Source organism: Anser cygnoides, chromosome 1 (genome assembly GCF_040182565.1).
Source record: "Anser cygnoides isolate HZ-2024a breed goose chromosome 1, Taihu_goose_T2T_genome, whole genome shotgun sequence".
Taxonomy (NCBI): Eukaryota; Metazoa; Chordata; class Aves; order Anseriformes; family Anatidae; genus Anser; species Anser cygnoides.
In genome coordinates, this window is record NC_089873.1 from 16,743,097 (window position 1) to 16,760,695 (window position 17,599).

General features: G+C 44.1%; 1 protein-coding gene across 6 annotated transcripts in view; it reads right to left on the reverse strand.

Moving 5' to 3' along the window:
- CELSR1 (cadherin EGF LAG seven-pass G-type receptor 1) overlaps window positions 1–17,599 on the reverse strand; it is a 165,791-nt gene that overhangs the window by 30,226 nt on the left and 117,966 nt on the right. For all 6 annotated transcript variants that reach the window (XM_048068506.2, XM_048068507.2, XM_048068508.2 and 3 more), the window contains exons 8-19: window positions 16,461–16,586; window positions 12,721–12,887; window positions 12,083–12,268; window positions 11,664–11,777; window positions 11,127–11,301; window positions 10,195–10,336; window positions 8,321–8,441; window positions 6,907–7,090; window positions 5,997–6,098; window positions 4,143–4,237; window positions 3,174–3,383; window positions 94–277 (exon numbers count right to left, since the gene is read on the reverse strand). In XM_048068506.2, coding sequence (XP_047924463.2) covers window positions 94–277; window positions 3,174–3,383; window positions 4,143–4,237; window positions 5,997–6,098; window positions 6,907–7,090; window positions 8,321–8,441; window positions 10,195–10,336; window positions 11,127–11,301; window positions 11,664–11,777; window positions 12,083–12,268; window positions 12,721–12,887; window positions 16,461–16,586 — 1,806 coding nt within the window. The remainder of the gene's footprint in view (window positions 1–93; window positions 278–3,173; window positions 3,384–4,142; window positions 4,238–5,996; window positions 6,099–6,906; window positions 7,091–8,320; window positions 8,442–10,194; window positions 10,337–11,126; window positions 11,302–11,663; window positions 11,778–12,082; window positions 12,269–12,720; window positions 12,888–16,460; window positions 16,587–17,599) is intronic.

Here is a 17,599-nt window from a genome sequence, read left to right on the forward strand (position 1 = left end):
CTCAGTGGGTACTATTAAAAATAGTTAGTACTTCTGTCTAGAACACTTTTAAAGCTCTAATATGAAAAAGCAGTTTTCAACACAGATACTTACTCATGTTAGTGGCAACGATGACAAAAGGTCTCATGTAGGTTTTCTTCATGTTCTGGGCCACGTTGTTGAAATAATCCTCGTAGTGTCTTAGCAGGTGAGCTGTGCCACCCTCTGTTCGCTGAATGTGTTCCCACTGCTCCTTATTGCTGGGATCCAATAGGGCACTACCCACTTTGATTATATTCTGAGAAGCAAAGGACAAACGTAAATTATGAGGCAAACAAAGCACTGGATTCTGAGTAAGGAATATTGAAAATGATTGGCATTACTGCCTCAGGTGAGTGTATAATGCAATATTTTAATGTAGGCACGTTTTTCTGCAGCCTTATGAAAATATATACCAGTTACTCACACTGAGGGGTTTTGTTGTTTTTTCTACATAAAGGAAATCCCTTCCAACTTTTTATGATCAAAGTAAGACAAAATTGGATGCTATAAGTTGACTGTCTATCTCCCTCTCTCCCCTTAAGACACGAAACCTATCAAGAAATGCAGAAGGAAAATCTAACCATATTTCACAGAATCACAGCTTGGCCTGCTCTTGACCACATCCAGGCGGCTTTTGAAGATCTCCAAGGAGGAGACCCCACAGCCTCCCTGGGCAGCCTGTGCTACGCTCAGTGACCCACACAGCACAGAAGTGCTGCCTGATGTTTATACAGAACCACCTGTGTTCCAGGTTGTTCCAATTTGCTTCGTCTCAGAGAGATGAGAGACAAGAAAAGCAGAGTGCTTGGGATGTACACTACAGAACTCACTTAGGGAACTCAAAATAATGTGATGTTAAAACAAACACACAAAAAAACCACCCTGTAGATAGAAGTACTGCTTTCTCTTCTTTTTTTTTTTCTTCTCTCTAATTTATTGAGCTTATTGATTCTTCGATAATTATGTCATTTTGCATGAAGAATAACAAAAACAAATATTAACTTGCATATACACATAAGAAAACTTAAATTATGTTGTTCTCCCTCCTTATTTATGTTTCTCCCCCCTGTTTATGTTTCTTACAAACACAGTTAAAAAGGAGGTCCTAGATGAGGACCTGCTGCTTCTGCTCTTTGTTATGAGAATATTCAAAGGAACCCTAAAGAAGAATGGAAGAACAAGACAACAAGAACCCCCAAAACAGTGTTAAATGGCTTAAATGGGAAAGGTACAAGGTTTAAATGGGAAAGGAGCAGTGTTTAATCTTGGTGTACATATGGACTACATTGTTGTGTCAAAACCTAATTCCTAACTAAGGTAAAATTGTAATAAATGATGATAGAATTAATCACCTCAAGCTCTACGGTAGCAGAGGGAAGTATCTGGATCCACAAAACCTTTCATTTAGAAGCAGACAGGGAAGGTGCTGTACTCCCTAAGTATTCCCTGAAGTTGCAAGCTTGTATTTGGGATAAAAGAGACTGCCTTTATCTACGATGAGAAGCACTACATGGCTCCCCAGGAACGCACTGTAGCAGGAGACACATGCTGTACTTGGTACCAGGCCTCCTCACCACTTGTGTATGTTATTTATGTTTTTTGGATCTGTTATATTTTTCAGGCTTCTCCCAAAGACTATTTAAAAAAAAAAATCCTTCTCCCCTTGTGCTCCCTCAGCCTAGGATGTAACCTCCTTTTTCTCATGAGCATTACTGATTAGTTTTCAAATTCTTGACCTACCCTAAAAATATTTAGGGAGTTTTTGAAAACATCACCCGTATGCATTTTAGTGCCAAGTGCAGAGGATAATAAATTAAAGCAGGCTACTTTTTTATTTTTGTTCTTATTTTTACTTAAGAAAACATGTTAAAAACTCAGTTCCTTCCCAAGATCTGAATAGGGGAGTTCATTCACCCCAGAGCCAACAGCTTGTCAGCAAACGGTCTCCTTATGGAAGAAAACACGGAATCTCTTTAAACCTGGTTTATCTAAAATGTTAAATGTTTTCGAAGTTCTTCATTGTCTGTTGACTGCACAGCCCAAGACACTGAGGAATTTTCTCAGCCACGCTCCCGTCTACTCCCACCTCACGGGGAGGTGGTGCAGCTCCCTGACTTCCTGGTGCAGCTTGGTTCTGCACAAGGTCTTCGAGTTCACCCTAACACCTGCCTGAGCTGGCTGGTCCCACTGGAGCCCCTGGAGTGGTGAGCTAGGTGTAGCGCGCCTTTGGAGGGAGCCAGCCCACCTCTGCCCTGCACGAAGGCTGGTCTTAGCCCAAGGAGGGTTGCTCCAGCACCCTTATGCTGGCACAATTCCAGCTTGGGCTCTGCGTTGTGCCACGGTTGGGATCTTTGGAGCAGTATTGCCGAGCACGTGCAGCAATACCCCGTAGTGCACGCGGGAGTGAGGGGAGCTCCGCCAGGCTGAGCACAGATCATCCCACCTGGTCACAGAAAAAACACAACTTCCTCCAAGTCTGACATTTTTCCACCACAACTACATGTTCTCCCTATCAAAGAGGGTGCTACAGCTTGTTCTCTACACCTCGTCAGGACTTTGGTAAAAACTGTGCCTTTCATGAATGTACTGACTAGCAGAAGCCCTCTGGCATGTATTTCCAATATTTGCAAGTGCCTGTATCACTTAACATTTCAATATAGTGTGAAGTCTCTTTCAGTGCACCAACTGCTTAGCAGACATGATTCAAGTGCTTCCAAAGCTGAATTGTAAAAAACCTTCAGAGTCAGTAGCTGGCTCAGATTTCACTACATATTTAAATGAAAATGATCAAATTAGGCAGGTTTTCCAACAAAATTGAATATAATAGACAAAACCAGGAATATCCAGGAATAGTACACCAAGTCGATTATTTTTTAATTTGAGGAATTTTACTTTTGGATGTTAGTATGATGATTTTTCTTGTAACAGTGCTTTCTATGACATATATATTCTGTGCACGTGTGCGCACACATGCATAACCAACTTCCCACTCTAAACTGAGAGGACCGACTCATTTGTGAGACAGGTCAGAGCAATTACATAACATTCACTCCTTCTTGGTCAATGACAAATTCAATGATCAATTTTCACTTGTCACAAAACTTTCCAGGGGTACTGTAAAGGCTCAGCACAGTGCATATTATCTCTCTTACCTCATTGAATTCCACATCCCTCGTGGCCGCCAGGTCAAACCCTTGCTGCTGGCTCTCGTACTTTAGGACCCGGATCATCATCTGGTAAGCTGTCCTCACATCATTGCCGTACAAGCTGTGTGTATATTTGGTGGCATTCTGCAACACTCTCACAATCCGTATGGTTTTGTCTCCATCCAGCTTGGTCTCATTGCGGTGTAACTTCTCGTTCTGAACCAGAAACAAGAATGAAGGAAAAAAAAATGATTTATTTTTTTTTTCACTCTTGTTACAAAGACATTCTTCATTTAGGGAACTTTGACACAAAAGTGTCATTTGATCCAAATGGTGCTTGTCTCGAGGAAGGGTGGATAGGACAGCTCAATGGAAAATGTAACTCAAGAGCCAGAAAAGCACAAAGGTCCAGATGGGAAATGAGAGGGTCAAGGATTTGGTCAAAGGATGGAGCTCAGGGACTTCAAACTGGAGTCTGACTGATGATCATTTATAAAATAAAGGCAGAAACTATAGGATGTCTTATGGAGTGTAAATATTGACAACATGTACATTAGTGCTAAGAAAAATTAAGCAACAGGTGAGCAACTAGAAACAAGGTAAAACAAGAAAATAAAGAAATGTCTTTTTGAATTCAAGGAAAAATTACAATGGATCACCAGAAAAAAATGATCATTGTGCTGGACTATCATCTATATAAATCAATGCTGTCCATATGAAGTCAATGACAACACGACAATTCATATCAAATGGAGATTTGGACTACAGTGTCAATAGGCACTGAATGCTATGGTGCACACCTCAAAATATGGTTACGGGGTGAGCAACTATAAATATATCCTTTCCAGACTTCACTAGATTGGAGAAACTGTAGATTTCATTGTGTTCCAGGTGTGTTCATTATATGCAAACACTGCTGGGTCCTGACAGGCTGATCAGACTCTGGAAGACTAAACACAAGAAAACACAGCTTACCATGATTTTTAGATCCACAAAAGTGTTGGTGGTACAGTTGAAAAGCTCGGGAGGCAGCCAGCCTTTCTCAATGTTACAGTGGCGAACTGCATTTCCTGAAGGAGACAATGCATGAATAGTAAATAATGTTCTGAATTGCTCTGGATAAATCTCCATAGATTTCTACTTTCAAATTTCTTAGTGATATACACATACTTCACTTCCCAAACTGGCATTCCCTCCTGAGAAAAGTTAAAAGTTAGACCAGCTTCAGATCCACCCAACCACTCTCAGCCGTGCTGCCCTAATGTTCTCTAACAAATTCGCCAATTTATTTATATCAAACCTGAGGAAGACTGTGCATTTCCTAAATATTTACAAAAACATAACCCTGCTCAGATTTCTGTGCAATAGCCTGTATAGGAAGACCACCCTGATAAATGCTATTTTCATGTCAAAACACGCTGGTGCCTTCGCACACAGCACGCAGTAGACACTTCAGCCAACACAAATAATTTCCTTTTGCCACTGGTGAGTGGTTTGTGAGGAGCTTGCTGTTTAACCTACTATATTTTACTATTTGTCAAATCATTTTAAAAGGTGATTCTTGGCTGTGAATCCTTCACAATGAATTGCAAGTTATCAAATTCAAAACTAATATTGTGCTAGTTAACTTTGGATTCATATTGCATATGTCTAAGCAATATAATTACTAATATCTAAACAACAGAATTGTAACTGATAGAACAATATCTAACTATGTTAATTCTTTTCCATGAATATACAATTAAGCCTCAGGTTCCTAGTTGAATATTCATTATTATAAAGCTGACTTTCTTTGAATTCACTGTAAAATGTGTTCTGTAAAATTCACTTATAACGTGCAATTCCTAAGAGCATCCTTGCCTGCTATTTGCTAGAAGAGACACCAGAGTCAACCACAAGAACAGTGCACATTTAGTGAGAAAGCTTATTTTAATTCAATTTAAAGGTGTTTAGCAATGCAAATACTGTCTAATTTAAAAAAATATATATATATATCCTAAAATCTTCAGAAGTGGAACTTGGGTGACCATGACTCTTCTAAACTCCTGCATCCCCCCTGGTAATATCTGGAAAAGTTACACAGTCATTTGTAATTCATTGAACCTGAAGAGTGCTCACTGCAGGTAAGAGTTACCAGGTCTAGAAATTAGACAGAAGTTTTGTTTCTGACAGAACAGCCTTCAGAAAAGATTGTGAACAGTTGTTTTCAAAAATCTGCTTTGGTTTTCTGTAAGATAAATGTTTTCAGGAACATGCATGAAAAAACAGATTGCTATTCGTTCACAGGACAAAATGACACAGCTCATATGCTCGGTAAAATACGTCTTTCAGGCATGTGAATTATGGCTTGCAGAAAAGATATTTGGCAGAAAAATGCAACCTCTGCTGTACCTCTTAGCACTGTTAGCCTACAATGCCAATAAAGTGATCACCATGCAAACATTTTTCATCATTTTATCTTTGCCCAGAGGAGCTGTGTTGCTGGAGACGATGTGTAAGTCACTAGAAACTGAAAGTTACCTGGGTAAGAAGTGCTTGAACAACAGTAACCAGAACATTGGACTGTGCTTTTCTGAAAATACGGATACAGAATTTCTGTTCTTTGTATGTGTTTACCTGCTGCACTGTTATATTTATATTTTGGATATTTCAAATGTATCGTAACAGTTCTTGAGTTTCAGCTAAAGTTTTGCCCTTGTGACATGCATAAGCTATGTTGTAATCTCCAGACTCAACGAATTAACACCATTCCCTATGTACATATTTTTTGCTGTTCCCCCCCTGCCCCCATGTAGATAAAGCAGTTAATGTTTTACCCAGGGAACTTACCCACTGATCCCTTAGGACACGGCACGGCAGCTGGCTGGCCAAACTTGGTCTGTGGCCACCAAATACCAGCCTCGAAAGCTTTGGGACACCCATTATAAATTACTGAAAGCAGAAGAAGAAATGATGCAATTTTTCTGAGAAGATAAAATCACAGAGGAACAACTAGAAGGTATTCCAGGCTGCCAAAAGGACCTTCCAACCATCCCCAAGCCCCAACAGGATGCTTGCTCTTTGCAGCACCTCCCAAGCTGTAGCCCATCACCTGCTCCTTGTTCAGCAGCACGGTCGGACAGGTACGGGCAGAGGAGACCTCAGGGTGATTATGGGGCTCTGCATCTTGGTTCTGCATATCTCTGCCTGATCCTTTATTGTGGGAAAACACTTCCCCGTCATTTCACCCACACACTGCGGTGAGATGACTGCTGCAGCAGCTTTGTGCTGATCACAGGTGGAGGGTGGGTGGGTGAGAGGACACGCAGGACAGGCAAGGCAGGGAAGAAAGGCATCTGGAGTGTGGCACAGGACGCGAGGGCTCTCACCCACCTCGTCAGCTGTGGCACAGCCATGTTATTCTGTACTGGCAGAGGAAGTCAGGCTTCTTGCAAAATTGGGATTAGGGTGTTTTGCTTTTTCCCTCTAAGCTAGCTATATTTCCACTTGATGGAAATAAAGAAATATGAATTATTTTTTTTCTTTTTTCCCAGCCCCTGTGAGTCATATCAGCACAAATTCAGGAGAAGGGGTGCAGATTTAGGCTATTGCCCTGCTAGAGCCACCCCACTGGCCTTGCAGACACCCCAGCAGGCAGCAGCACACCCAGCACTACGCTCCCCACACCTCCCCACTGCCATCAGCTCCCATCCTGCTGCCCCAGCCCGGCTGATCAGCAGCGCTGCTGGACGGGACGTACCTTCACAGCCCTTCAGGGTGACTTCGGCAAAGGGGTTGTCGCAGCGGTTGCACTGCCGCCCTATGACTCCAGGTTTGCAAGGACACTGCCCCGTCTCCATGTCGCAGGAGCGCGTGTGGGAGCCCGAGGGGAAGCAGTCGCAGGGATAGCAGGTGTCGCTGCTCTGTGGCCGGTAGTAATTTGCCTAGAGAAACAGAAAAGGAAAGACAACGAGGTATTTTATATCCCAAATATAAGTACTTGCTCGTGTTTCTGAAATCCTGGTCTAGCAGCACGTGCTTCATAAAAGGGCTCACTGAGCAGAGCACAGGATAATAATGATACTGCAATTAACAGAAAACATAACGTTTGACCATTCTTTCTGCTAACCCACAGTTACCTTACTGTGTTAGGCAGACTGAGCACAGCAGGGGTTGCTGGGCTGCCCAGAGCTGCAGGGGCACAGGGCACAGGGCGCTGTTTGCAGTGGGGGCACAGGGCCCACATCTCTCATTATGTACTTGCTGCTTGTGCCCAGTGAACACATTCTTGAAGGATCTGCAGTTTTCTCTGCTTTGCAGTTCGACTCCTGTCTATCATGGAGAACCCAGTAAGCAAACTTCTTGCACTGTCCATTTATGTCACATGTACAGGGCAGAGAGAAATCAACGATCGTGTATTCAAATTGCATCTGCAAATGCTTTTGATCTGAAGTGCTACACAATTACACGAGACAATGGTGCTGGCACCCCACTGACTCGATTTAACGCAACAGTTGCTGCGTGTCCTGCTGGCATTTAGGAAAGAAGTGCTAGGCCAGATTCGCTGCTGCCGGTTCAAATGGGCAGGACTCCTCTGAGGTCATGCAAATCTATTGTAAAACCTATTGTGAAAAGCCCATTGTAAAACCTCCAGGAGGGAGGCGCCTCCCTTCCCCACTCCCCGCTCCGTCCCCATATGTCTGCAAAAAGACTTGAGAGAGCAGTCCCTGAGGAAAGCGTTCAACCTCTCATTTTATTCATCTCTTCCAAGCTGCTAGGTCTTTGCTGACCTACTGCAGATGACGGCTTCACCCATCCAGCCCAAGCTGCTGCACGGAGATCACTTGCTTGTGACACAAAAACCACCACCAGCATTCCTCTCCGCCCAGGCCTGATCTCCCCCAGTAAATCAGGCTGAACTTCAGAGAGATCAGAGCCAGGCTTTCCTTCTCTCCGTTTTGCTTTACTAAGGCAAATAAGATAAGGGCTGCACAGTATGATTTGGTGAAGGGCAGTGCCAGCAAAATGTTTTAGGTAAACATTAACTATGGTGTGCACATACAGGATACAAAGCACAGCTCTGTATACTTTGTCTGGGTTGCTGCAGTTATTAGTGATGTAGTTACTTTTTAAGCTAAAGAATTTTTTACTTCAGACTGCTGCTTTTTGCTTACCTTGCAGTGGCATTCCCCATTGGTCTTATTGCAATCAGGATCAAACCCTTTATTAGTCTCACAATTACACGGACCGCAGATAGGATTTCCCCACCAGCCTCTGGGACAAGGCAAGTCAATCCTATAAAAGAAAATCACATCCAGAGAAAGTTCTTTTAAGATTCCTCTTAAAAGGTGGGAAGAAAGAGCTTTGGGCCAAATCTGCACTCAACTCCATCAGCTTATAAGGTGCAACGTATCTCACTGCAGCAGCCAACATTTTATATATATATTTTTTTTTCACTCCAAAAAAAAAAAAAGATAAAGAATATCAGTTCTACAAAACCCTAGTGGGAATACTTCTCTAAAAGTTTTCAGGACCAGCTCCTCTTTGTAAGGGGTATATATCTATATGAGCAAATAAAGTGTTCATTCCTCTAGGAAAGGGTGATAGCACCCACGTTGCCTCCTGCATCCACGTTGTCCCTGGTCCCACCAGCCCCGTGGCTGGGCACTGCGCGGTCAGCACGGGCTGGGGCAGGCTGGACAGCCCATGCCAGGCTGTGCTAACCCTCCAGCAGCCCATGCCCTGTCCCTAACTTACCCGTCGCCACCAGCACAACCTCAGGCTGTGTTTCCTCAATGCTTTACACCTACGTGAGGGCTGCTGTCTGGTTCTGTCCCCTCTCCATGCATTCCTGCCCCATGGAGCAGGAAAAAGCAGGTACAGCAAGCCAGAGGCCGGGCATCAACCCAAAAGCTGAAACATAACCCTTGGTTTTGCTGGTTCTTTTTCGCCTGGATAAACTTCCGAGCAGGTTTGCCCCACAGCCACTGCTGGCAAGGATGCCCTGGGATGGGATGAGGTAGCGATCAAGGACCCTGATGCTGGAAGTGCATCAAGAAGTAGCCTGAAGGATGATGCTGCCGAGGCTGCCCCCAGCAATAGTGCAGAAAGGAATCCCTTCCCTGCTGTTCGTCTACAGGGAGAAAAGCTGCTCGCTGTCTGTTCCAAAGACCACACTGAATTTTGTTTATGGTAATTGCTGGGCTTGTACTTCTATGCTTTATAATATAGAAAAAAAAATCAATGCTGCACTTGACACGAAGTCAGCAGATAATGACAAGGGACTACTTCTCTTTGTTGCTAATCCAGAGGAGTGAAAGGCGAATCTGGCAACAGCAATGTCAGTGTTTGCAAGCCCACACAATAAAAGGCAGAGGAAGAAGCTTGCAGTTTTCAAAGGGAAGGAAACAACATCACATGAGCTATTCCTAAATGCGTAGACAAATGCCCTTCATTTGCACATCATGAATGGCCCACATTAGAGCAAATCACAGTGCCATCTCGGGGATAGAGGAAGGCTGGTTGCCGAACGCTTATCTGAGACCAGGAAGCTGCTGATGAGGGAATCTGCACGTTTCCACCACACAGCAACAGGGCATAGACCTCCTAGGCTGTCCAGAAGACATGGATTTTTGCCAGCCCAGGGTCCAGACCCAAACTTCAAAGCCATTTTATGTGGCCAGGCGACCTAAGTGGGTGCATTGATCTGTGTGTGTGTTGGGGCAGCTGAAGGGGAAGCTCAGAGCCAGCTCTGGCCAAGCCTACCAAAAGGTACAGGTTAGAGGCCAAGCTGTGTAACGCAGCACAATTGGCCTAGCCCCCGAACTGCTCATGAAGGAAAGTGGCCCCTGAGTGTACGGAAGTTTGTCTGGTATCTGGGAAGAGAGCTCGGGAGCACCGAAGGACTGGGAGCCTGCAAATACCATCTACTATGAACACGTGAAGTAGAACAGGAAAGCTAACTGAAGCATAAAAGAAAGTGATGGACTGCTCCCTTAGGAGGAAAGGCAGCTGGGAGGATCAAGGAAGCAAAGAATAATTCTCCTACTTGCTCTCGCAGTACTGCCCGTAGTAGCTCTGTCCACATTCGCAGGTGTAGCCATGGGATGAGCTAGGTTTGTGCACACACGTGGAGACATGCTCACATGGGTTCAGGTTACATACATCAACACAGTCTCTTCCAAAGTACCCTGGGGAGACAAGGTCATAAAATTACAGCAACCATTGTAATTTACGATTTGCATGTCTCTAAAAGACCATCTATTTTATGCTCATACACTAATAACACGTCTTCAATAATCAGTAGATTCTCCCTGAGATACTGTCAGAAGAAGGTACTCTTTTCCCTCTCAGCAAAAAAATATAGTGGGCTGTTCTTTTCGACAGCCTGTTAACATGCTTGAGGCACCCTTGTGCCTCTGGTTCCCAGTTTTATATTCAGGGCATGTGTTACAAATAGTTTCGTATTCTCTCCCTGCACGTACGGGAGGTGACTGTGCTGGGTGCTGACAGCATGTGCTGGCTACATGCACCAAAACAGAGAAAACATTCAAAGTATCTCGATTAGGATGCAGGGTGTGAGACTGAAATTCAACAGCAGAAAAGGCTGGGAAAGAAAAAGGGAGAAAAGAAAAAGAAAAGAGAAGGGAAAGAAAAAGAAAAGAGAAGAAAAGAAGAAAAGGGGAAGTGCACAGAAAGAGCCCTTTGGACCAGAAACTGTCTTTCTGTTTGGTTGACACATTTCCTAGAACAAATGATCCTTAGCCCATGACTGTAGTTGCAAGGGTGGTACAGTAGGACAAAGAAAGATTGGATGCTGATTGGAAGGAGAAGAATCGCTAGATGAGCACCACCACCAGCAGCAGGAGGCTTGCAAAGTGCTTGCAAAGCCTCCTGCCACGGCTGCTGCTTCTCTTCTGATGAGCACAGGGGGATGGGATCCAGCTCCTGTCTGAGTGCATGGGATGGTCAGTGGGTTACCTGGGTCGCACACGCAGGAGTAGCTGTCCCAGTCGTCGCTGCAGTAGCTGTGCTGGGGACATGGGTTGGAGTCACAGGGGTTATCCACTTCACAGCCCTCCTTCACATTGATCTTGATAGCCTGTTTCATGTTGAGTGTGGCTATATTTGTAGATGTCTCTCCCATTCTTACTCCCTGGTGACAAAAGACAATCATTTTTAACTTAGAGTTCTCATTTTGGATACAGTACTATGTGTTTCACTACTTCCATTAATCCTTGAGGATGCATTTTACAGAAACATCACCTGATGAGCCAAAATCAGAGTTTTTCAAATGCTAGTCTTTGATTAAATCAAAGAAGCAAAAGAAAATGGATGTTGTCCTGTGAGACCAGATTTGTACCTGGGAAAGTGGGTAGACTTTACTCTTTTGATTCTTAGGTATTTTGATGAAGGAAACAGAAACGTTTGGGGAAGGATGAAAAAGAAAAACCTGCATTTTCATATGGGTATTTTCTCAGAAGATCAACATTTGCCTCTATGCTTCTCATTTCATACCTGCATACAGCCATAAAACCCCTGCTGAACAGAGATCTGGTCGCCAGAGACACCTCCCACAATGATGCTTTTCATTTTCAGTCCCGGTAGTTGATTTCCAATTTGCACAGTGCTCTGTTGAGGAAAAGGACAGCTGATAAGAAGCACTATCATCCTCTGCAACACAGACAGCTACTTTCTCTAGTGATGAAGTCAAGCAGTAGCTGACTGTACATTACAGAAAAAAATATTGAAGAAGTGAGGAGCTTGGACATCTGCATTTATTCAAAAGCTATATTATCATTAGGTTTAATAAATTAATATAACTTTTTTAGGCACTAATCACTGCAGAACATCTCTCAGAGCATAAGTATTTGTCCACAGTCTCCTTACAAAATATTTCTGTAATGCTTAGTGGCAAAGCTATAATGCTACTGTACCTGGTACATCCCATAGTCCAAGGACATGACGGCCAGGTACTTGATGTCTTTTCCATCTTTAGCACTCTTTAGCTCGATTAATAAATGATGCCATTCCCCATCACTGACCCGTGTTTGGATCATCTTCAAACTAGCAACCTGGCTCAGGCCACTGTACACTTCGAACTGCACATAGTTGTTCAGTATCTGTTGGGAAAAAAAAATCATGTTTATTCTTTGAGACATATTTAGATTTGGTGGGTAAGGAGGCAAGATAAAAAGCGTTTCCTTAGAAAACCTCAAAGGAAAAGAATACAATAAAAAAGAGAACACTTGCAATAACTCCTTGTATAATTTCAGACACTCAGTTTCTAACTTACCTTACTGGGGGGGGAAGAGGGGGAAGTCAACAGAGACACATTCTTTTCATTTGTGTTAATGCACACTACTAACTTTGTTTAGAAAACCTTAGACCACAGAATTTGAAGTTTAGAACGATCACAAGTAGAATGCTGAAGAAATCTTTTGTATTTACTGATGTACATTTAGCTGGGTGGACGAAGCTGTGTAGTTCATGTAGTTCATGTGTCCACATCCACTGATGAGGATGGGGGAGAATTTCTTAATACTCTTCCAAGCAAAAAAGGCTACATTTCTACCTGGATGTTGATCTTGGATGCTGCTCCAGCGTTTGCTTGCATTAACATGCCATTGACTTTCCGGGTTCTGAACATCAGCCCAATGTACCACGGCACAGAGATGGTAATGTCAAGGTCACTCCAAATGATGATGCTCTCTCCGCTGAAACGCTGAGGAGAAGGCATTACTGTAAAACAAAAAAACATGACAGAAACACTTTACCTTCAGGACAAAGTTTAAGAGTAGAAATAACGTGGTATCATGGTGGTGGCATAAGGCAGCACCTCCACACTGCTACTGCATTATACAGGCGAGAGATGTTCCTGGAAAGGTAAGCTTCGGGATCTCTGCTGATAGATTTCTGCTGGTGAGTGGGTGGACAAAGCAGGAAATGCGAGGGCAACGCTTGCTGCAGATGCTTTCAACATATCCTTGATTACCTGCTTCTAATTAACAGATTAAACGCAGAGGAAAAGGCTCTGAGGCAACAGGAAATATAAATTAATTATAAATACACCACGGCCAAATTATTCAGCTGTCTCAGCTACGTGGTCATTTTGCAGAGAGAAAGCTCTTGCGGAGTTACCAGAGCCATCTGCTGTAGACATCTAGAGCTGATAGCTGAAGTGTTGCCCTGACGTCTAACCCTGCACGAACACGCGGTGGCTTTGGTGTGGGATCTGCAGTCAGGCAGCTCCTGACTGATGTCCTCCCTTCCAGGCATGGTGCAGCAGCTTTTTCCAAGTGGAAGCTGGCTCCTTCACCCCGGCATAAGCGCAGGAAGCCTCAAGAAACACCTGCTCAGGCTTCCACAAGCACTAGCAGGGGCATGGGGTGGGACAACTAAAGCTTGGCCTGGTCGTGAAATCCACACAGCAATTTAAAAGTTATCCATCGTACCTCGATCAGAGACTCACAGAGGGGCTGAGGCTGGCAGGGCCCTCAGGAGGCCAGCTGCTCCCTGCCCAAGCAGGGACACCCAGAGCAGGCTGCCCAGGACCACGTCCAGGCGGCTTCTGAAGGTCTCCGAGGAGGAGACCCCACAGGTTCTCTGGGTAACCTGTGCTAGTGCTCGGTCAGTAAAGAAGTGCTTCCTGATGGAAGCCGATGGTGACTTAGGGTTCTTGCAGACACCATTCCCTTCCCACACCTTCTCCCAGTTCCCCTCCGTTCCCTGCGGCCAGGGCGCACCTTCCCCTGCTTCTAAAACAGAAATCCCTGTCCCCCAGAGCTTTGGCCTCCAGCCTCACCCCACCTCTGGCCCTTCCCCGTGCCTGGGACCGAGGGGCTGCAGGGAGGGCTGGGTGCTTGGTGGTCTTCTGCCTGCAAAGAGTATTGAGTTATTATTGCCTTCACAGCAATGCCCAGAATCCCCTTGAAGATGGGAAACATTATTGCAGGAGGGACTCCTCAAAGGCACAACATAAAACAACCAGTTTCTGAAAAGCAGGCAATTGAAGAAGTTGGATTCTTGCCCTGCCAAAGCTATTGCTCACGGTGAGCCTCATGCAGATCTAGCACTGCCAGAGCAAGTTAGGAAATGCATCAGCCAATCACTCCTACACAAGAATGTAATATGTTAGCTACAACTTTTTTTAAAAAAATAGCTGCCTAATAATAGCTAATATTATTAGGATCATTGGTCATATCTGAGCACCCAAATGAGCAATCTGAAGGCCAGAAGCATTGTACATCAGTGATTCCTCCTGCCTTTACCTTCATGCTCCTGAAATTTTGGTCACATATCAGAAAAATTCATTTTTCCTTGTTTTGTGATTTTTCCCTTGGGACATTTTGCCCCACAAAATCATCAAAGAAGCAAGCGGCCTGCTGCCCTCAAAGTATTAGGGAAATAAATTGAGGCATCAGCAAGAATAAGGGGTTACAGAATGACAAGGAAAACGTGCAGGTCTACACAGCACTGGGGCACAGGATACCACAGAGGTGGGGGCACAGTGCTGCTACGATTGTCATCAACTGTATTACTTTAACCAAGGCTGAGTTTCAAATGATGGCTAATGGACACTTCCGAGGTGATCCTTCAAATCCAAAACTGTGTTTTGGTCTTCTTTTTGGGGTAAGAAAATGATGAATAAACCCACATTTTGACTGGATTTTGAATTTCCTGTTCAAATCTAAGAGGAGGACGGAGGAAATAAAATAACTGGCATGTGGTAGCATTACTCCCCATTTACTCCAGCACAGGGCACAGCAGAGTCAGGCCCTGGCATCCTCTCAGAAGACATCAGTGTGGGTTTGCACCAGAGAGGCCAAGCCATCAAGTACTACGTGACTCATGAAGGGAACACCAGAACTTCACCAACGAAGACACTTGACATGAGACACATGGGAAAATCAGATCTTCATACAAACCTGGAGAGCTCAAAATATTTGAGGAGCTTCTACAGAAAGCAGGTCTGTAGCTGGTGGCAGTAATAGCAGCTCTGGGCTCTGCGTGAGGTGGTAGATAGGAAGAGGCATCCACCATCCCTTTCCCCCACCCCTCACCCTGCAGACCCTCATTTCTAAGTCAGAAAGCCAACTGTGTGCTCTGCCTGCAGCCCTCTCCTCCTAGGCTGCTGCTTCTCAGTCAAGGTGAGAACAATTTCAACCCTCTAGTTCTGGCCCTCTGGGTGAGGCATGGTGTGCTGAAGTGGTTTGCAAACATTGTGGCATGTGCAGCTCAGCTTGGAGACCTGCTATTCCAGGGTCCATGTCCTGTACGGTAATCAAGAATGTCTGTTTCGGGGTAGATACACCAAAAGAACAAGTCCTTGCTCATGCTATAAACTATTCTAGATGGAGTTGCCAACCCTGGACGTATTTAAGAGATGTGTGGATGTAGTGCTTAGGGATGTGGTTTTCTGGTGAACTTGGTAGTGTTAGGTGATGGTTGGACTGGATGATCTTGAGGGTCTTTTCCAACCAAAATGATTCTATGATTCTAAGTGTATAAGGGGGAAAATGGAAATGAAAGCCTACCATATATGCCTCAGAGCAAGCACGGCCAGAATTTGTCCTGTTTCTTGGAAAGTCATGTCTAGTTGAAGCAGGCTGTCTTTCTTGTAAGCCTCCAGTGCAAGGGACTCCAGAAGAGTGACCCTCCACCAGACGTGGTGGTGCTGCCTTAGAGCGGGCAGCCCACTGTGGCACTGACCCCATGGTTCCCCTCATGCAGGCTCCTCCTCGTTTCCTTAGGAAGAAACTACCTGCGAGTTCTTGATGCCCTATAAAACACACCTGCAGCTCCTTCCTCATCCCATATTAATGAGGTTTTACACACACGCACACAATGTGTTCAATCAAAGAAAAACCCAGTAAAACTGAAAGTGCTGGTGCTCAGCAGAGACGGCCTTCTTGCCAAGGAAGTGGTGATTAAAAATGCACATTCAAGCCCGGTCTGAGTCAAAGCCTAATAAAATCAGCAGGATTCTTTCCGGTGATTTAAGGGGGCTTAGGATCAGGCATTTTTACTATAAACAAATTACTAAATACTGCCAAGTGCTGTGGAACTCCTTTGGTCTTGCAAATAAATCAATGAAAGCTGCTGTTACTCATGACAGTAAGTCAGCTATCATATTTACTGTAGAGGTGATCTCACGATCATTTCAAATAGACAAGAGGTGATTTTCAGTCTCAATTGCAATCTTCTGTTACCTATCCCTTAGACATCACAGCTGGACATACATGCTCTGAGATGTCAATGGCTGGTAACGAGACGTGCGCACATGACTTCACACAAGGGGCCCCTGCGTCCTACCTTGCTCGCAGTTTTTCCCCCCGTACCGTACGGGGCACTCGCAGATGTAGGTGTTCCACTTGTTGACGCACGTGCCTCCGTTCTGGCACCAGTTGGCCTCGCAATAGTTCCTCTGTGCTGCACAGCCTGGAATTCAGGAAAATGGTTACTTTGCGTGGCTTTAGCAAAAAAAGGGCTCTGGATGATTGACTGTGTCTGAGTTTCTTTGCAAAAAGCAGACACAACCGCTACAGCGTTTTATTTATTTTTTTTAATATACTTGAAGTCAGTGAAGCAAAGTGTGGATGGCAAAAGTTTTCATGAGCTTGGCAAGTGTCACATTCATAAAGACAAATCTATCAATGGCTATTCAATACAGTCACTGAGCTGTAAATCTCTGGGTGGTAAGAGAAAATTTGGGGCACGTATCTGGCCACCACTGCTGGAGACAGCCAGGTAGACCAGTGCTGTGACTCAGCACCATGGTTCTCAGTTTACTGTCATGTAACCAAGAAACCAGAGTGTAGTGTTACACAGTGGAGTAACACTATTGTAGGTCAATGTTTTAGACCATGTGGGAACATGCTTTGAAATGAGGAAAAAGAAATCCATCTTAAAGAAAACATTTATTTTGTCATGCCCTTCCTGATGTATATTTCCACAAGATAAAAAATTGTGTTTAATTAACATTAGAGACATGAATGTTAAAAAAAAAGCTCCAAAACAAAATAGTAAATTTAAGCTTATGCCACAACTTCCTTCTCAATCCATGATCTGTGCAACATACCTATAAGAACCAAAATTTAGGTCTTACATGGACCTGCAGCAGGGTGGGAGGAAAGGACTTGCCATTCTTCTGTGTAAGAGACATTTTTATGTTGACGAGAGCATTTTGTATAGGAGCTAACCCTCATCATTGATCCAGAGACTAGAAACCAAACCAGAAACTCCAACAGGCTGCTGCATGAAGCAGGCTTCACATTTGAAGGACTGCAGAATTTGACTTACAGGATAAACTTAATTTATGAAACAAATCATTACAAACATTGCCTTTTTCGTGAACTAATCCCATTGGCTTTCAGAGCAAAGTAACATTGAAAAGGTAATTTAAAAAAAAAAAAAAACAAAAAAAAAACATAAGAGGAGTAAATTCCCTGTGC